This window comes from Leptonychotes weddellii, chromosome 3 (assembly GCF_054177405.1).
Source record: "Leptonychotes weddellii isolate Sample4059 chromosome 3, ASM5417740v2, whole genome shotgun sequence".
NCBI lineage: Eukaryota > Metazoa > Chordata > Mammalia > Carnivora > Phocidae > Leptonychotes > Leptonychotes weddellii.
In genome coordinates this window covers 121,799,924-121,820,739 of record NC_138371.1, presented here as the reverse complement: position 1 = coordinate 121,820,739, position 20,816 = coordinate 121,799,924, and the positions used below count along the sequence as shown (strand labels likewise).

Below are 20,816 nucleotides of genomic sequence, written 5' to 3'. Positions count from 1 at the left end.
GGTGATCTGTTTATTTGGTTTGTTTCTTTTTCTCCTAGTTGGGAGGATACTTGGTTAACAAGAAATAGAATCCTTTCCTTTCTTCTTCTGTCCCCCAGCTGCTATTCTTTATTCCACTTTGACTACTTCTACACTATTGCCAAACATGTCAAGAGCCATTAAACATGTCTGGAGAGCCATTAAAGAAGGATCCCCAGCAAAGGACTGTCGTGGCTTTATTTCCTGTCAGTTATGTTGTATGACTTTCACTTTTTCTTTCTTTCTTTTTCTTTCTTTCTTTCTTTCTTTCTTTCTTTCTTTCTTTCTTTTTCTTTCTCTCCTTCTTTCTTTTTTTCCTTCCTTTCTTTTTTTTTTACATAGAAAATACATTCATGATTTAAAAATAAAAATAAAATGAATACATGAAATAAAAAGCCATACAGAATACATACATACAGCCGAACAAAATTCTGTTTCAAGGTAGCTCCAAGCCTGCCTCTACTCATGGTAGATAAGTAAAGGTTACCAGCCCAACTGAAAAAAATGTATGGACAGGAAGTTATCATTGAAATTGAATGGTGGCAGGCATGTTCAAGGAGTATTGCTGGGATTTGGTCCCTTTATGAATTTGGCATAGATGAATGTGTGGAGATGGGTGCTAGTGGCCAATAGACAACAATATTGGAATGGTGGTAATTGGATAAAATAGTATCATGTTAAAAGCCTTGAATAAGGATAACTAATGGTTATGTTCAGCAGAGACATCAATTGCTTACATATGTCCCCTTTCTGGAGGGTCTGTTTGACAATGGTGTAAAACTCAGTCACATACATTCTTCGTATTAATCTTTTTTCTTCTGTTAAAAAAAAATACCCTAAAAAATAACTATGCCTCTATTCACCTTGTCCCCACTCCACTCTCTATATAGTAAAATCATTTTTATTACTTTTTGTGTATTCTTATAGTGTTTCTTTATAAGTGTTTAAGTATAGTGTATAAGTATAGTGTTTCTATATAAGTGAATATATATACTTATTTCCCCCCTTTCTTACATAAAAGCATATTATATTCACTGTTCTGTGCCTTTCTTTTTAAATTAACAATATACTCTGGGGATCTTTCCATATCAGTACACAGAGAGAGCGCCTCATTTTGTGTTTGTTTTTGTTTACAACTGCATAGAGATATACCAGAGTTTATTTAACCAGTCTTCTTTGGATAGACATTTGGGTTGTTTCTAAACAATGTTTAGAACAGTAATGTTTTACTATTAAAAACAGTGCTTGTGGTGCCTGGGTGGTTCAGTCGTTAAGCATCTACTTCAGCTCAGGTCATGTTCCCCGGGTCCTGGGATCGAGCCCCACATCGGGCTCCGTGCTCGGTGAGAGGTCTGCTTCTCCCTCTCCCACTCCCCCTGCTTGTGTTCCTGCTCTCACTATCTCTCTGTCAAAGAAATAAATAAAATCTTTAAAAAAATTAAAATTAAAAAAAAAACAGTGCTTAATGAATAATCAAACACATAGATACATGTACATATATATCCGTGGAATACATTCCCAGATATAAGATTGCTGAATCAAAGGATAAATGCTTTTATAATAATGATAAAATTGACAAATTATCTTCTATAGAAGTTGTACCATTTTGCATTTCTACCAGCAAGATAAGAATGTCAGAAGAGGGCTTTTCTGATTGAGTTCCTACTATTAAAAAATTACACTTTATGATATTTTACAATATAGGTCAGCAAAAAAGGGAAAGAAACAAAAATAAGTGAGACGTGTTAGAAACAGAATGGTATTTTAATGTTTCAAAAACAAAGTATCAAACTCTTTACTATATCTAACTTCTGTGTTTATGTATTTGTTTTAACAGCATAGTTGTTGCCCAAATCTTTTGGTACAGAATGTTTTTGTAGAAACACGTGACAGGAATTTTCCACTGGTGGCGTTCTTCACCAACAGGTTTGAAATTTCTTTTATGTGATTTAATTTTGAGATTGTGAAAAATAACAATAGAAAAATATTTTTAAAATATGTGTGATTAAAAAAAATATGTGTGATAGCCCCTAATATCTGCTACCCTAGAATATTCATTTATCCCAAACTGTTCCTAGTCAATAAAATTTTAAACAGCTAAAATTTCAGTCCTTATTTCCTGTGAGAATTCCTGAAAGGACTAAGGATGGTAGTTCTGACCCAGTTCAGTTCAGGGAAGAAATGATGTAGAATGCTACATCTCCTGTAAGTCAGAACTGCCTCCAGCTATCACACCACAGGCCTCATACCACAGATGTCATCACATCGCTGGGTTCCACTGTTTGCAAAACACTTCCTTTCTCCTGGATATTGACAAGTTTCTTAGGATTTTGGTAGATTTGAAATAAAACTCAAATGATTATTCTTAATAAAAGAGCATTCCTAACTGGGGGGTGTTAGAATAAACCAGATTTTTGAAGATTTGTAGTGATGTTAATAAACTGATATAATCAAGTTTGGTTCATTTGGTAGTTACTCAGAGTAATTTATGTTTGCTTTTTAATTTCTACTTTCTAGGTATGTGAAAGCAAGAACAGAACTAACATGGGATTATGGGTATGAAGCTGGGACTATGCCTGAGAAAGAAATCCTCTGCCAATGTGGGGTTAATAAGTGTAGGAAGAAAATATTATAAATCTTTAGTTAATGCCTATTGATGAGATTAGCTTATCGCGCTGCAATTAGAGCCATGCAGGAGAACCTTCAGTCATCAGTGGAATTAACCTGGGCTGTGATCCATCAAGAGAATTCTTCTCAGTTTACCCTTGTCAGGGAATTCGTTTGTATGACTTAGAAATGCTAGGAACAAAATAAGGACATTTTCATATGCATAGGCTATCTCTTTATTCTTTCTGCTATTCAACTTTACACAAGTGGGATGAAGTGTATATTTTATATGAAATACCATTATACAGTTTGTAACTTATTTGTAAATTATATATTAAGAGAAACAAATGTTACAATAGAATTCAATTGTTCTTATTTACTTTTGTGATTATTATCTTTGAGTTCATGCCCCCAAAGGGCCAAATTTCACATCTTTACCTACAAAATTTATGCTTAATTCTTGGCAAATAATTTACCATTATGAGCCATAGGTGGGCAACACAGCCTGAAGAATATGTAAGAACTAACTTTACACATATTACTTCCAAGTATTTTAACACTAGTTGGAGAAGCTCTAGCTGCATGCAACTCTGTCTCATCAAACCATTTGACTGCTAAGAGGGAGAAGCTCTCCTATTGGGAGGGTTTTGGCAAATTCTTTGAGATGGAACTTCTTTTCCACAGATTCTCCTTACTACTCCAGCAAACATAGACAAGAAAAGAGGGAATAAAAACCCAGAGGAATTGGAATATTTTTGTTCTAGGTAGAGGAGAGCCATAAGAAAACTTAGAAACTAGTCAGACTTGGCTTATTTAGGCCCTCCAGGAGGGATTGTGCTGGGCAAGAATTTCACTTAATAAAACAAAACAAAGCAATTCCACTGAGTTTGTAAAGTCTGGAACAGCTTCTTGGATTCTCCTGGGTATGATGTGCAGATTGCGTTTGTGGAGAGAAAGGGAGTAATACTCTGCTATAGGTTACGCAGCCCTGATCATGGAGTGGAAAAGGGACTAGGAATCTCCAGGTGTCAAAACTAATTTTATCCATAACAAAGTTTTACATTTGGCTGCCAGGAACTTCCCCCTTGGAACCAGAAGAGGAATACTAGCTCAAAAAGAAGTATTTAATTAAAAGTAGTTCTGGCTTTTGAGAAGTTTTATGTCTTTTTTCTTTCTTTTTTTCTATACTCGATTCTGGGTTTAGTTTGGTTACTGTTCAAATAAAACTGTGTTCTAATTTTGGACCCAATTTAATTGCTTAAAAATATTGAACTAGATGAAAATTTAACTTGAAATTGTTTTAGAGAAAGGGAAACCGATGAACTAGGAAAAGGAGCAAAAAGTTATAACCTAATAGCCTGTTAAGATGAGGAAAGTTAAGTCCATTTATTTGCAGTAAAGATGTAGAAATTTTAGGCAGTATACTGAAAGTGAAGATACTTGATAAGTATGGGAAATATTTTTGTACATAAATCCTGACATCTTGATCTGTTTCACAGCTGTCACCCTCCATCAATGTCCTAGAGATTCCCTTTGTCTCTCTTATGTCAGATCTGTTTCCAGTTAAATTCCATTATTTCCCTTTTCCTTGGTTTTCTCCCACATATTGGTGAAGGACATCTTCCAGTTGTTTTTGAAAAGGAAAATTGAGAGGTAAATATTTTGAGACCTTGCATGTTTGAACATGTTATTTTACTCTTACACTTAACTTGGTTGCTATTTTTTTCAGTGTATAGAATTCTTGAGTAACCTCCATACACAATTTTGAAGGCTTCTGCTAGCTTCCAGTGCTGCTGCTGTGAAATCTGAAAATGGTCTCCTTTCTGGCTTCCATGGTGACTACTAAAGTCAGATGTCATTCTCTTCCTTATCTTTGTATGTATGACCAGTTTTTATCTCTCTCGAAGCTGACAGAATTATCTTTGTCCAGTGTTCTGTTTCTGGTAAGGTCCATTTGCATCCTTCATCCTGGGTGTTTGGTGGGATCTTTCAATCTGAAATCTTTGTCCTTCAGGGAAATTATCTTGAACCATTTCTTTAGTGATTCTTCATTTGTTCATTCTTTCTTTCTTTATAGAACTCTTGTTATTCAGATGTTAGACTTCCAGGATTGGCTCTCTAAATTTCTTTTCTCTCTTTTTTTAGAGTTGTGATTTTTTTTTTTCAAGTTTACTTATTTAATCTCTACACCCAATGTGGGGCTCAAACTTACAACCCTGAGATCAAAAGTTGCATGCTGTTCCAACTGAGCCAGCCACGTGCCCCAAATTTTCTCTTTATTTTCAGCTATCTTTTTGCTGTACTTTCTGGGAGATTTTCTCAATTTAAATCTTCCAATATGTCAGTTGTGCTTTATTTTTTCTGGTCTCATATTCTTCATTTCTAGAGCTCTCTTTTCTTCTCTGGATTTCTTTAACAGCATCCTGTTTTGGGTTCATGTCTGTAGTATCTTATCTCTTTGAAAATACCATGATGTGTACACACGCATTCATATCTATATTCTTCCTGCATATTTTGTGACTTCGAAGGTTTATTTCTTGTTTTCCCTGTATGTATCCTTTGGTCTTTGTTTTTCATGTTATAGGCTTTCCTCAGTTTGTGATCTTGGCAGTCTACACATAAGAGTAGAACACTATAAAAGGCTGAGATTGAAAGCTGAGAGTGGGAGATGGGTCTCTTCAAGTGTCACATCATAACCGAGCTGAGCTATCAGTCTCTAATTGTCTCTTTTAGGGCTTTGTTTGGCTGATTGACGGGCAAAAACGGGGCTGCCAGAGTGTGTTCTTATTTCCCCTTTGAGCTCCATTCTTCTGTAATCCATTTCTATATTTGTCAAGACTATCCAAGCTATCTTTTTACATATTCTCTTTTCTACTATCCCCAGTTTGCCTCTCTTCCCTTTAAACCTCAAAATGCAAAAAATAATAGTAATAAAACCTCAAAATGCAAGGTTTTCCTTTAATTCCTCAGCAAACCACCAACTATTATATGCTTCTTTTCCAAAACTTTTTTTTTATCTGTAATTTTATGCATTTGTGTTCTCTACATGTATATTTTGTTACATGCACTGAAAACCTCGTCTTGTATGGTGCTGTGTACCCCATGGGTGCTAAATAAAGATTTGCGACTCGCAGCTGGAATTACAGTTGGTTAATTCTGCCTACGTTTATGACATACCTATTTAGGCCAAATTTGGTGTTATACAATTTTTAGAAGAAACGAGTAATCCCTCAGAAGAGCAATCACTTCTCCAGCTGATCCCAGGGGTTTGGGCCACCTTTCCTCCCCATCTGGAGAGGAAAAGTGGGGATCGCCTGCAAATTAAAAAAAATCAGACTCAGATCTGTGGAAGATGCGAGCTCCTATTTGAATGAAAACTCCGTCTGCAAACCTTACATGTCTCTTGCTCAGCACTTCCCCTAGGCAGGGGAAATCGGTCATCGTAGCTTTTACGAAAACGAAACTGCAGCTGCCCGTGAACTTCCGGGAGTGCAGGCGCTGCGCGCAGCCACCGAGCACCCGCTGAGGTTGCAGCCATGGACCAAGTGTCGTCTTCCATGGCCAAGTCAGCCCACGGAGCCAGCCGGTCCGAGGCCCAGGACGCCCAGCACCAGCTCCCCCAACCCACCGGTGAGTACCGCCCGAGCGCATCGCGCGCGTGCGCTGTGGCAGGGGTGCAGTGTCCTGGCAACCGCAGGGCGGGTCCCGGGCCTGCTCGCTGGCTGCTGCCCTCCACCCCCACCCGCCTTCTGAGCCCCTGAGGCAGCGCTGGCGACCGAGCGGGGTTAGTCTGCATTCACCTCCAGCGGCCCTGGGGGCAATTCCACGGGGGCTCTGTTCCCAGACCGCTACCTAGAGCTTCCCGTGCGATGGTGTGTCTTCCGCTTACCTCTCCCACTGCTGATGGACCGCCCGTTGCTACTGTCCTACACCACTGAGAATAGAGGCATCAAGGGAAGTCGACATCAACTCGGGTGGGTTTACTTTCCACGTGCAGTCCACCCACTCCTAAGACTGTTGCCAGAGAAATGGCATGGGAGAAGTAGGAAGGGAGGTGGACCCCTTCCTGAAAAGAAGTGGGTGTCAGGAAGCAGTTGGCAAAGTTCTCGTAGAGAATGTGACTCTTAGGGAACCATCCACTCCTTTCCATTTAGTAGTTCAAATCCTCAACGGCCCTCTCTGTGAATAAGGCAACAGTCTTGTGAGTCTGCACCTTCCCTTCGCTCAAATAGGTGTAGAGCTCCCTACTGTGTGGCAGGCTCAGGACTAGATACTGGGGATACAGAGATGAGTTAGGAAGACCCCGCCTTAGAGAATTGAAAAGGCAGCTTGCATATACCTGGTAAGAACCACAAAGGCTCAACTGAGGGGTTCCTAACTCAGCCTGGTGTTTAGGGAAAGCTTTATGGAGGCAAAGATGCCCTAAGTTTTAAAGGACAAGAGTCAACCAGAGGTAGAAAGGGTGGAAGGGTGTTGGCATACAGAGGTGATGAGACAAAAAGGCACCAGCCACAAAATGTCAGTTGGCAACCTTAAGTCAAGCAGTTGCATGTTTTCATTCAGCTAGTGTTATCTATAGAATGTTATTGGAGATGAGGTTCTATCCTGACCTTTTCCCCAAACTCCAGACTGGTATAACCAACTCTATAAATGCCTAGAATGATCTCAAACTGAGTATGTCCCAAAGAGAATTCTCATTTCCCTGCATATACCCACACGTTCCAAACCTGTTCAACCACCAGCCTTCCCCCTTCCATTCATCCAGTTGCTCAGGCCAATACCTTTAGCACTGCCCTCAGTGCCTCTCTTTCTTCTTCACTTCCCATCTAATGCAGTCAGACCAATCAGTTCTGTTTTTAGAATATATCTTGAGCCTGACCACTTCTCACCTGCACTACCATGCAATGCACCATCATCTCCTGCCTAGAATATTAGTCTGGCTCCTACTCTAACGTCTCATACAGACAAGCCTGCACAGCAGCCAAAATGATCTTTAAAAACAAAAAGCAAATGTGATTCTCCTACACAGAGCCCTTCAATAGTCTCTCATTACCTTCAGAATAATCTCTTTACTGTGGCCTACAGTGCACCCTGTGTCCTGATCTGATCCTGTCCCTGCCCATCTGGATGACTCTGCTGCCCCTCACTGCCTTGTGGGTCAGCAAGCCCCCAAACCTGTCCTTGCCTCGGGGTGTTTCTTTTTGCCTCCCATTTCTCACTTCCCCACCATAATTCAAGTCTCTCTCAAATGTATCCTCCACAGCTTTGCATGCCCATCCTATTTAAGAGAGCACCCCACCACCCTCATGACTCTCTACCTCCTTTCCCTGCTCTAATTTTTTTCATAGCACTTACTGCTAGCAGGAGAAATACTTGTCTGTTTCTACTACTAGAATGTAAGTTCCTTAAGAGGTGAAACTCTCATCCCATTCTCTGTTTTATTTGTAGTGCCTAAAACAGTGCATAATAGGTTCTTACTAAGAATTTGTTGAAGGGATGGATGGGCTTGTATGTACCACTAAGGAGCTTGGCTTCTATTCTCTTGGTGATGGAGAAAGTCTTTCACAGGAGGGAAACCAGCCCAATCTGAACTAAAATCTTCTATTCTGAATTCTGTATATCTGAGAGTTGGGCAGGTACATCCTATGGGACTGTCAGCTGTGCCTAGGGAAATGAAGTCCCATAGTACAAACATGTCTGCTGAGGATCATCCCTGTGTGTGACTGTAAGTTAGGTAATTCTAAAGAAGTCCACTGAACGTCCTACTCCTTGGCTATCCACCACTCCTCTCCTGCAACACACACATCCTTATCCCTGTTTATACATTCTAAAGCTGTCCCCAGTAATGTTCTCTGGCTCTCCCAAATACATACTCACACACTTCTCCCAAAGTTATATCCAGTCACAACATCCAGGGACAATCTGATGAAGCCATTTATTTTCCAAGTTCATTACCAAGCCTCTAGGTTATGTCTACTACTCTTCTGTTTTGGTCTTTATCCATTTCAGGTGTGCAGTCACTGGACTCAGTGAAAGAACTGACTTCTCCCACTTATCTGATATCTAATGGAAGAACTAAAATAGTAAGCTGCAATAAAAATTAAGTTGAGCAAAGAAGAAAAGAGAAAGAAATTTCCAAGCCAGCATCATAAATTGATTGCCAGTCCAGAACATAAATCATACCCTATCAGAAGGGGATTGTAAATGGAATTATAGGATTAGTGACTCTCATTCCATCATCCACTCATTTAATGGTGAAATGTATTTCTTGGCTGTCCTATCTGGCTACTCCAGATTCTGTCCTCTGACTGGATTGCCCTTGTCTCGTGGGCTTTAGGACCATATCTGGGAAGAGGAACATTTGGAAGATACCCCTGATACCTCTGCAGAGGCTGTGGCCTTAGCAATCCCTTACCTGGTGGAGGTGGACCTGGAGAGACCCAAGATTCACTGTGTTGGTTGAGTTACACATAGTTCATGTGTTCCTGGGCTGCCATTTTTCTGCAGCTTCATTCTGTAGAACTTTTCTTGGCTACCAGTTTCATTTTTTGAGAATTCTTGTTAGATCAGTCTCTGTGAGTCCTTAGGTCTACTGGACACAGTAGAAGGACCATGGGGAGCCCTGCTGTTCTTCATTACTTTTGGTGTCAGCTGCTGATAGAGACCAATGGACTCTTCCCTAAAATGTTCCAGCCCCCATAATACACCTGTCCTTCACTGTCTGAATTTATACAGTTCCTGAATTCTGAAGGTGAGGAATATCAGTTATCCAAATGTATATGGTCCAGGAGTTTCAGATAATGAGTAGCAAGAGTTCAGATAAGTGGGGGACGTCTGTCTATGTAAAAGCCTCTAATGTGATTCCCCCAACTGCAGAGAGTTCTGTGCATCCTCCAGTCTGGAAGAATGAGTAAGTTAGAAGAGCCAAGACCTTTTAGGAAACTATGATGAGGAGATGTTTTACCAAGGAAAAGCCATTAAGGGGAGCCTGTGTGTCTCACTTTGGGTTTCTGTCCATCAGCAGGGGAAAAAACACTCTAGGTCAGAAGGCAGCGGTGTTGCTACCACCACCTTATTCCCAGGTGCCAAAACCCTAGAAGCCTGTGGACTTGGGAGTGCAACTCAGAAGGGCAGAGTCCCCAGAACAAACACAGGGGGCCATACTCAGGTATCTGCAGCCTGACAGCTCAGCCAGATACAGTATACCTGTCTGAACACCCTGCTTTTGCACAAGGAAAGGGTAACACCGTGCAAAAATGTCTAGCTCTTACACAACAAGAAGCATTGCATGCCTATCAAATGTTATCATATTATTTTTTTAGGGATTTTTATTCCATCCTCTTGTCTGGTGCTTTTTTTTTTTTTTTTTGCCTATGCTTTATAAATTTTCATGTCCAGTTTGTGTGTTCTTTAAAATAAGAATACAGTACTTTATCAAAATAGATTTTGGCCCTGAGGTGAATAAAATATTGGGATTTTTTCCCCATTTTCATCTAGGATGGGGTATTATGTTGTCAAATATTAATATATATTCTAAAGCTTTGAAAATTATAAAGTGTGGTATTGGAGGAGGAAGTGATCAATGGAACAAAATAGATGTACAAAAACAAACCCAAACATATGTAATAATTAAGTATATGAAAAGGAGATTTAAATCTATGGCTAACCACTATGAAAATAAGTTAGATCCTCATCACATACTTTATAATAAAATAAATTTCACATTAATATTTAATATAAAAAAATAACATTTTAGAAGAAAATAGAGGTGTTTTCTAAGTTATGTCTCCTTCACCCAAGAGTAGAAACCATAAAATGAAAGATTGATATTTCATCAAATAAAACATTTAAACATTCTGTATATCATAGAACATTATAAATAAAGTTAAAAGACCTCTATATAACTAATAAAGGGTCATCCTGAATACATAACAAGCTCATAAATCAAGAAGAAAATAGTGAATAACCTAATAGAAAATGGGCTGAGGACATTAGTGCCAGAGAAGAAATGCAAATGCCACCTTATGGTATGTTAAATTCATAATTATAGATTATGTTCTACTTCTCTCTGCACTTTGTTGTCCTTTCTTTTGATGTAGTCATCTACTCTTCTGTCCTATTTTATCTTTATAATATGGTTTTAAATCAGGTAGGCAGATACCCAGGTATTTTTTTTTCAAAGTTTTCTTCACAGTCCATATCCATTTATTCCTCCAAATAATCTCCCCCCGCCCAAGTTCTTTAACCTTCTTGGGATTTAAATTGAAATGATATTAAACCTAAAACTTGTTTGGGGAAGAACTGACAGTATTATAATGTTCAGTCTTCCTACTCAGGAGCATTGTATTTCTCTCCATGTATTGAAATCAAACTTGAAACAACTCTTTTCTTTCCCCCATAATTTGAATTATTTATTTAGACCAAGAAAAGCATACACATTGATTGTCTTTGTTTGACAGCTTTGTAATATCCTTTTTTACTCCACGCTGTGTTTTTATTTTTCATTTTTTATTGAAGATTAGTTGATTAAAACAACTCTTTCATCATGTTTTCCCCTGCTCCAAAATCCTTCCTGATAGTCCTTCACCATCTGTTTCTCAAATTCTTTTCCAGCTCCCTCTGCACAGACTCTCCCCTTCAGCCTGGCTGGTTTTCTGCCTCCTAGTCAAACCTCTTGGCCTTTTCCCACATCGCTGCTTATGTCTTCAGTCCCTCCCAACCACCCTCCCCTTTCTCTCTGTCTCCAGGTTGTAGCAGCTCAAGGCCCATGTCCTTGACAACACTCACTCCCACAGGGAGCGCTTCCTCCCCTGGATCCATAGCATGTATGGTATTTTCCACCCAGCAGTTATGTTACTTTATGGTATTTATTCTGTTATTTTGTTAGCTTCTTGTAGGCAACAGTTCTGTCTCCTATTTCTTTAGATCCTCTGCTGTGCTGTTCCCTACAGTAGCCACTCCCTACACATGGCTGTGGAGCACTTAAAAATGTGGTTTATTTCATAAGGAATAGCATGGAGGACATTAGGAGAAAGAAGGGAAAAACGAATGGGGGGAAATCAGAGGGGGAGACGAACCATGAGAGACTATGGACTCTGAGAAACAAACTGAGGGTTCTAGAGGGGAGGGGGTGGGAGGATGGGTTAGCCTGGTGATGGGTATTAAAGAGGGCACGTACTGCATGGAGCACTGGGTGTTATGCACAAACAATGAATCATGGAACACTACATCAAAAACTAATGATGTAATGTATGGTGACTAACATAATAAAATAAAATGTGGTTTATTCAGTTAAGACACACTATAGGTGCAAAGTGCACTGGGTTTCAAAGACTCCGTACTGAAGAATGAATTAATTTTTATGTTGATTAAATGGTGAAAGTATCTATTGTGGATATATTTGGTTGAATAAAGCATGTTCTTAAAATTAATTTCACCTGTTTCTTTTTGCTTTTTTTCATGAGGCCCCTAGAAATTTTTCAGCTGTGGCTCACATTTGTGGCTCACATTACAGTTTCCGTTGGACAGCACTGGTCTAGAGTGCCCAGCAAAATTACTCTCCTACAGGAGGTGCTCCCAAATTGGTGCTGGTTTGAAATGAATGAAAAGAAGCAGCTGGCCTGTCTCATTTCATCTGAGGGTTTTTCTCTCAGTCTCTCCCTTTTTCGTGGTTGGTGGGGAGCAGAGGGACTACAAATTTGTATCCCTACTAGGCAGGACCCAAATCCAGGAATCAGAAATTAATTAATTTCTGAATGTGAGATAAATGCTGCTCCAAAGTGCAGTCTTCTGCTCCAAGTGCAGATCTAATTTCAGAGACACCAAGAGATCTTATACTTTTGGATAACAAAAAACTTTTAGGAACCCTTTAAGTGGTTAAACTCATCTAAATTTAAAACTCTCACCATTAAATGGTAAAATAAATCTTTGCTTCAAAACTAAAAGTTGAAGATTAAAAGCAGAACTGTGTTCTACAGAAAACCAGATCAATAAGAGGATAAGCATTGGAAAGGGCAAACAAGTTGTTAAATGGACACTTATGGCTAAATTAATAGCAAACTAGTAAGTTAGAGAAGGTTACCCCTCACTGACATGCCCAGTGAGGTTGTAGGAACAGATGGCTTCTTTTTCCCTCTCTTTCCTTTTCTTCCTAGCTCTCCTTCTCTTAGGTTCCTCTCCTTTCTTCTATACATTTCTTTTAAAAAAAAGAAAATTGATTTCCTGCCTTTATGTATCTTTCTCTCCTAACTTATAATGCTAGATTAAAGTGCATTTAAATTAAAGCACCTTGCTCATTTACTTCTTTAATTCACTCAAAATTTATTTTTGAATATAGTATGACAGAGATCTAAAACTTTTTTTTACAGACAGTTAACCAGAGCACTATTTCTTGAGCACATCATTGTTTTCTTGTTGATTTGTATTGACAATAATAATAATTATTGAGAGCTTAGTATTGCCAAGGCAGTGTTTTGAGAGCTTTGTATTTAAGTTCCTGGTTGTGTTTCTTTCCCTTTTTTTTAAGTGTATTTATTTATTTAAGTAATCTCTATACCCAACATGGGGTTCAAACTCAGGACTCCCAGATCAAGAGTCTCATGCTCTTGTGACTGAGCCAGCCAGGTGCCCCCTGGTTGTGTTTCTTGAATAAAGTTCTCCTCATGTTTAGACATTTTAAATAAATTCATTAATTCTTGTCCCTCCTTGTATTAAACCATTTAAGAAATACACAGTAAGTTGCTTTTCCACTTGGGTACCAATTTTTTTTTCCTCTCTGGGAGTTGAGAATCTCTCATATGAACAAGTGCCCTGCCTTCTACTTTAAGACTGGTGGAGGAATTACGGAGACCAAGAAGTTTCACTTTTCCATTTCTCATAAGGGATGTTACTTATAGGTGTCTTTCAGGTTGCAGAAAAGATGGAAAAAAGGACATGTGCACTCTGCCCCAAAGACATCGAGTATAGTGTCCTATACTTTGCACAATCAGAGAATATAGCTGCTCATGAAAATTGTTTGGTAAGTTACTTAAAAACACATGAGTCCTTTTAGGGAAGGACATACCAAAATAGGTAAATGTACTTTGGAGACAGAATGACGAGTTGGCCATGATTTGGGCTTCTAAGTGGGGATTTGGGGAGCATATTTTTCTAACTTTTTAAACTGTTTCAGATCTTATGATTACATTTTAGCTTTATAACTGATCAAATACAATTATGATGAAGAAGCTTCTTGGAAGATATTGAGATATTTCAAATATAACCAATACCCATAGACATTGCATCCAGATTTGTAGAATCATACTATATTTGGTTTACTTTGACTTTCTTTTTTAAAGGAAATAAAACACAGATAGTTAAGGGCTCTCTAATTCTCTCTGTTCCCCTCCCACCATCCCTCGAGATATAATTGCCCTCACGGATTTGGTGTTTCTTATCTTGTGTTTTTGATTTTATGTTCCCACTGTGTGTATTTAAGAGCTTATAACAAGATATGATATTGTTTTACATGTTCTTGAACTTTGTAGAATTTCAATCAAATTCTGTGGCTATTGAGATTTATCCATGTGATAAATTTAACTCTTAAGTCCTTAATTTTAAATGCTATAGAATTCCATTTTGTGACCATCACTACTAAACTATTCTCGTGTGAATGAACTCTTAGGTTTTTCCACTTTTTTTCATGTAACTAACCAGCTGTCATGAACAGCTTTGTATAGGTCTCCTAATTCATGGGAGGATTTCTCGGGTGTAGCGCACAGAGCTAAATTGCTGGGCACAGAGGGAGCGTTTTGCACCTCACTGTATGTGGCACATTGCTCTCCAAAAGGATTGCACCAAGTTTGACTTTCACATTGTTTCAGAATTCGTTCCTCTTTTTCCTTGCCACATGTGATATTATGAAATTTTAATTTTTTCCTCTCTGATGGATGTGAAACGGTGTCTTGTTTGCATTCCTAGATTATTAGTGCGATTGTGCCTCATTTGGCTGGGCTTATGCACAGTTCTGTTTCTCGCTTCTGTGACTTGTGTTCATCGACTGCGTTTTGTCTTTAAGATATTGATTTTCCTTACATGTATTTATATATGTATATAAATAGATTCTATGCTTTACTATATATGTTGGCTTTTAACTTGTGGTGTTTCCTGTCAGAGGTTTATAATGTAGTTAAATTCATCGTTACTTTCCTTTATAATTTGTAGGATTTTTCCCCTAAGAAGTTCTTTCCTTTACTAAGGTTCTATCTTTTTCCCCCCAAATTTTAAAATTTGGCTTTTCTCATTTAGTTTCTTAATCCAACCAGAATTTATTTGGACTACTCTGTAAAGTAGGCATCTCCTTTTTTTTTTTTTATATGATTTTTTATATGATAACCACTTTTCCCAGCATTATTTATTGACTAATCTGTTCTTTTCTCATTGATTTGTAGTGATAATGATAACTATAATTATTATTCAGTATTCACCAGGTGTAAGGTATTGTTCTGGGAGCTTAAGCTGTATTAAACTATTAATCCTTACGACAGCCCTAAAAGGTAGGTATCATTATTATGCCCAAACTAAAGATGAAACAACTGAGGTACAGAGAAGTTAAGACACTTGCCCAAGGTCACACAGCTGTAAGTGCCTGAGCCAGGATTCTTACCCAAGCTGCTTACTTCTAGAACCCTCATTCTTCCAGTGTGCTAACAATATAATAATTTGTGCACAGATCTGTTTCTGGCTCTATTCTGTTCCATTGGTCACTTTGTCTCTCCCTGAGCTGGTACAACATTGTCTTAATTACTATGATTTTATGATAAGCCATGGCTATTTTTTGGTGCTTTGAATTTTGGGATCAGCTTACAAGGTTTTATACAAATTCCTATTGGAATTTTAACTGGAATTCCATTGAATTTATAGATAAATTTGGGAAAAAATGATATGAGTATTTCTGTCCATTAACAGAGTCTGTCTTCAGTGATTCATGTCTTCTTTTGTGAATTTCAGAAGTGTTCAATAATTTTTTTCCTGTAGAGGTGTAAAACTTTGGGTTAAGCTATTTCCTGGGTCTTTTTTTTTTTCATTACCTTTTCCTAATACCTTAAAAAAATAACAAGTATAAAAAAAGTTGAAGTATGGTTGACACACAATGTTACATGTTTCAGGTGTAAACATATTGAGTAATTCTACTCTATACATCATGCTGTGCTCACCGCAGTCTGTCTCCATGTAGTGCTGTTCCAGTACCATTGGCTATATTCCCTATGATGTGCCTTTCATCCCTGTGACTTACTCATTCCATGACGGGAAGCCTATACCCCCCCATTTCCTTTCACCCTTTTTGCCCATGCCCTCCCACCCTCCTCTCTGACAACCACCAGTTTATTTTCTGTTTATGGGTCTGTTTCTGCTTTTTTTGTTCACTTATTTTTAGTTTCCATATATAAGTGAAATCATATGGTGTTTGTCTTTCTCTGACATTTCACATAGCATGATACCCTCCAGGTCCATCCATGTTGTTGCAAATGGCAAGATACCATTCTTTTTTATGACTGAGTAATATTCCTGTGTGTGTGTGTGTGTGTGTGTGTCTGTACACCACATCTTCTGTCTCCGTTCATCTACCAATGGATGCTTAGGTTGCTTCCATATCTTGGCTCTTATAAATAATGCTGCAATAAACATAGGGGTGAGCATATCTTTTTGAATCAGTGTTTTCATTTTCTTTGGGTAAATACCCAGTAGTGGAATTACTAGATCGTATGGTATTTCTATTTTTAGTTGTTTAAGGAAACTTCATACTGTTTTACATAGTGGCTCCGTAATTTACATTCCCACCAACAGTACACGAGAGTTCCTTTTTCTCCACATCCTCACCAACACTTGTTATTTCTTGTCTTTTGGACACTAGCCATTCTCACAAGTGTGAGGTGATACCTCATTGTGGTTATTTTTTTTTTAAGATTTTATTTATTTATTTGACAGAGACACAGCGAGAGAGGGAACACGAGCAGGGGGAGTGGGAGAGGGAGAAGCAGGCTTCCCGCTGAGCAGGGAGCCTGATGCGGGGCTTGATCCCGGGACACTGGGATCATGACCTGAGCCGAAGGCAGACGCTTAATGACTGAGCCACCCAGGCGCCCCCTCATTGTGGTTTTGATTTACTTTTCCCTAATGTTGAGTGATATTGAGAATCTTTTCATGTCTGTTGGCCATCTGTACATCTTCTTTAGAAAAATGTTATTTCCGGTCTTCTGCCCACTTTTAATCAGATCATTTGGTTTTTTATTGTTGAGTCGTAGTTCTTTATTTGGGAAATTAACTCCTTATCAGAGATGTCATTTGCAAGTATCTTGTCCCATTTAGTAGGTTGCCTTTTCATTTTGTTGATGGTTTCCTTTGTTGTGCAAAAGCTTTTTATTTTGGTGTGGTCCCAATAGTTTATTTTTGCTTTTATTTCCCTTAAGGAGACAGATCTAGAAAAATGTTGTTATGGCTGATATCTAAGAGATTACTGCCTATGTTTTCTTCTGGAAATTTATGGCTTCAGGTCTCACATTTAGGTCTTTAATCCATTTTGAGTTCATTTTTGTATATGGTATAAGAAAGTGGTCCAGTTTCATCCTTTTGCATGTGTGTGTCCAGTTTTCCCAGCACCATTTATTGAACAGACTGTCTTTTCCCCATTGTTTATTCTTGTCTCCTTTGGCCATAAAATCATGGGTTTATTTCAGGGGGTTCTGTTCCATTGATCTATTTTTATGCTGTACCAGATTGTTTTGATTATTATAGCTTTGTAGTGTATCTTTAAATCAGAGATTGTGCTACTTCCAGTTTTGTTCTTCTTTCTCAAAGATTGCTTTTGCTATTTGGGGTCTTTTATGGTTCCATACAAATTTCAGCTTTATTTGTTCTAGTTCTGTGAAGAATGCTATTGGTATTTTGGTAGAGATTGCATTGAATCTGTAGGTTGCTTTGTGATTGCATTGTGTAATGTTGATCTTCAATTCAGAGATAGATTGGATTCAGGTAACACACGGAAACTTGAGCCAACCTAAACATAAAAGTGGGTTTTTAATCAGACTGCAGGGGATTTCATGGTTTCTGAAGGCTGACATGCGGGCAGGTCTAAGAACAGTAGCTAGGAAAATATCAGGAACCCATCTTGTTCTCTCTAGCCCTCGTTTCTATATTCCTCTCTTTGCAGACTGGCTTGCTTTCTACCATGTGGCTCAGAGTCTATTTCACTCTCTCAGGATAGGGAATCCAGTTGGCTCAGTTTCGGGTCAGGGCCCCAACCAGGTCCAGTTAACCACTGGGGGCCAGGGTTATGCAGTATAAAACATGCCTGGGGATCAGGGCCACTTCCAAAGAAAAGCAGGGTGGCTTGTAATCTGTTTACATACCCCAAAAGGTGGTCACTGTTATACCCCCAATTCATCTTCCACTCCTGGTGAGTACTTTGTGATACCATTTTCTGATTTGCAGCTTTCAATGGTACTTTGTGCATTTTTTTTTTCCCAATTTGAAGCTGTATTCTTCAGCACTTGTGGAATGTGAGGATCATGATCCACGTAATCAAGACAGAAATTTTGATGTGGAATCAGTAAAGAAAGAAATCCACAGAGGACGGAAGTTGGTAAGTATAAATGATTTTATTACTCATAAAAGATGAACAGATCTTGAAGGGGATGTTTCCAAGAGAAAGTCTACTTGATTGGTAAACCAGGGATAGAGACACATCTTGGAGAGCTGAAAGACGTAGGACCTGTTTTGGAAACTTAAATTCAACTGAACATTTAATATTTTAAAACAAACTACAACACGCTTCATCAGCAAAGTAGATATGAGTTAGATTGCTTTTGGCTGTAAGTAGAAGGAACCCTCAACTCAAACTGGCTTTAACAAAAAGGATGCTCATTTTCTCACTTAGCCAGAGGGAAAACTGGCTTCAGAGTTGGTTGATTTAGTGGCCATCATCAAGAGCCCATCATCCTTTCTGTCATCCTGTCCGCAACATCAGCTGGTCCTCTTGTGGTCATAGGGTGGTCACAGACAACAACTGAAGTGTCAGTCTTTCTTATCCCTATCTGGTAAAAGAAAAAGTTCATCCCGGGCGCTTGGGTGGCTCAGTTGGTTAAGCGTCTGCCTTTGGCTCAGGTCGTGATCCCAGGGTCCTGGGATCGAGCTCTGCATCGGGCTCCTTGCTCAGTGGGGGGTCTGCTTCTCCCTCTGCCCCTCACCCCACTCTTGTGCTCTCTCACTCTGTTAAATAAATAAAATCTTTAAAAAAAGGAAAAAAGAAAAGAAAGAATTCATCCCCAAGCATTGAATAAGAGCCCTTCTGAAAATTAAATTAGGCCACACCCATCTTCCTGCTCTAGTTGCTAAAGGTGGCCATAACTAATCAGGATCAACCCCCTTGTACCTGGGTCAGCTCCCCCTGGAAGACAATAGATACCTTATTGGTTTGGTTACAGTAGACTTCCTCTAGGAAAGGCCCTTCAAGGCTTGCAGTACAGCAGGTGTGAGCACCTAATGCCCACCACCACAGTAAGGTTTATGATCTGGAACAAACATTTATTTAGCCTTTACAAGGCATACACATATATGAGGGCAGTTTCTGCACAGCCTGATGTGCTTTGAGAAGGGTCAGCACAGGTCACTCAAGCAATCAAGCACCTTAGTGCAGATGGGGCCCAGAAGACTTCCTAGTTGGGGAGGAGTGAGGGTAACGAAGATGGGGAAGGAGGAATTCCAGGGAAAGGGAACAGGATGTGCCAAAGTTGGGAAGGCAAGAAAGACATGGCATGTTCCTAAAACTATAAGCATATGACTGTGGCATCCTCTTTACTGACTTCATGGAATTCCATGGGATCAACCAGAATGCATGAAACTATTCCCTTGTTGTTAGATAATGAGTCGACTCTGGTTTTTCACTATAACAACTAATGTCACTGTAAACATCTTTGTACACATACCCTGTGTACTTGTTTGAGCATTGCTGTAAAGCACATTCCTAGAAGTGAAATGGCTGAGTGAAAGAGAATTCCCTTTAATAATTTTGAAACATGCCGGGCGCCTGGGTGGCTTAGTCAGTTATGCATCTGCCTTCACCTCAGGTCATCATTCCAGTGTCCTGGGATCGAGCCCCACATCGGGCTTCCTGCTCAGCAGGGAGCCTGCTTCTCCCTCCCCTGCTCCCCCTGCTTGTGCACCCTCTCTCACTGTCAAATAAATAAAATCTTTAAAAATAATAATTTTGAAACATGCCAATAAACTGTCCGCCAGAAAGGTTGTACCATTTTATACTTCTGTGGATGAAAGAACATTTTTCCCAGCCCTTGACAAAAATGAGTGTCATGAATCTTGTTACTTTTTGCGTCTGACAGGAAGTGTTACCTTGCATTTCCCTCATCACTGGAGAGAGGTTGAACGTTAGTTCTTCTTAGGCATCTGTCTCCCTCCCAGCCTACCCAGCCCCAGCAGTCCTTCCATGATCCCTCTACAGTCAGTGGCCCCATCTCATAGGCACTGTCCTGCAAACAGCCTGGACTCCCTCTCCCCACCACCCACATGCACATTTCCTTACTCACCTAGCAAACCACCCCCACCCCCGCCCGTGAAATGCACCTGTCTGTTGTCTGCATCTGCTGAGCAGTACTGGCACTTGAACAGTTGAACAACTGGACAAAAACCCACAGATGTGTTGACTGATCTTAGATTCATGGCCACAAACCTCAAAAGGAACCTCAACACATCACCCTCCACCCTCTACCTTTACTGTTTCATATCCTCTCATCTCTTTTTAAAACCTCTCCCACCCCAACTGCTCATCCCCAAGTTGATGACTATGCCTTATTTTTTTTTTTATAGACTTTATTTTTTAGAGCAGTTTTAGGTTCATAGAACACTTACGGGGAAAGTACAAAGATTTCCCATATACTTCCCACCCCCACACATACACAACCTTCTTTTTATCAACATCCCCCACCAGAGTGGTCATTGTTACAACTGATGAACCTACACTGACACATCATGAAAACACCCGAAGTCTGTAGTTTACATTAGGGTTCATCTTGGTGGTACACCTATCTTTGTCTGATTCTTATTGAGAAATGGAAGCCGTTAGCCAGGAACTCCTACTGTTCAAACCACTGCCCATCCACCTCTGTCCCCAGACTCTGGGACCTCCCTCTTGTCAAAGTCAA

General features: G+C 39.4%; 2 protein-coding genes and 1 long non-coding RNA gene across 7 annotated transcripts in view; 2 read left to right on the top strand and 1 right to left on the bottom strand.

The window, feature by feature from the left end:
* Positions 1-5,758, top strand: part of SETDB2 (SET domain bifurcated histone lysine methyltransferase 2) — a 54,999-nt gene extending 49,241 nt beyond the window's left edge. For all 4 annotated transcript variants that reach the window (XM_081815435.1, XM_081815436.1, XM_081815433.1 and 1 more), the window contains 2 exons: positions 1,856-1,944; positions 2,536-5,758. In XM_081815435.1, the coding sequence (XP_081671561.1) occupies positions 1,856-1,944; positions 2,536-2,653 (207 nt within the window). In that variant the 3' untranslated portion in view covers positions 2,654-5,758. The remainder of the gene's footprint in view (positions 1-1,855; positions 1,945-2,535) is intronic.
* Positions 305-6,662, bottom strand: LOC145720764 (uncharacterized). 2 transcript variants are annotated; one of them, XR_014143977.1, is made up of 3 exons: positions 6,515-6,662; positions 5,803-5,939; positions 305-1,423 (listed from the first exon to the last, which is right to left on the bottom strand). It is a non-coding gene; the product is annotated as an uncharacterized LOC145720764 (long non-coding RNA). The 2 variants fall into 2 exon arrangements; XR_014143976.1 differs by lacking the exon at positions 305-1,423 and having other exon boundaries at positions 5,017-5,939.
* Positions 5,917-20,816, top strand: part of PHF11 (PHD finger protein 11) — a 29,993-nt gene continuing 15,093 nt past the window's right edge. The window contains exons 1-3 of the mRNA XM_031032081.2: positions 5,917-6,255; positions 13,521-13,642; positions 18,137-18,244. Of these exons, the coding sequence (XP_030887941.2) occupies positions 6,162-6,255; positions 13,521-13,642; positions 18,137-18,244 (324 nt within the window). The 5' untranslated portion in view covers positions 5,917-6,161. The remainder of the gene's footprint in view (positions 6,256-13,520; positions 13,643-18,136; positions 18,245-20,816) is intronic.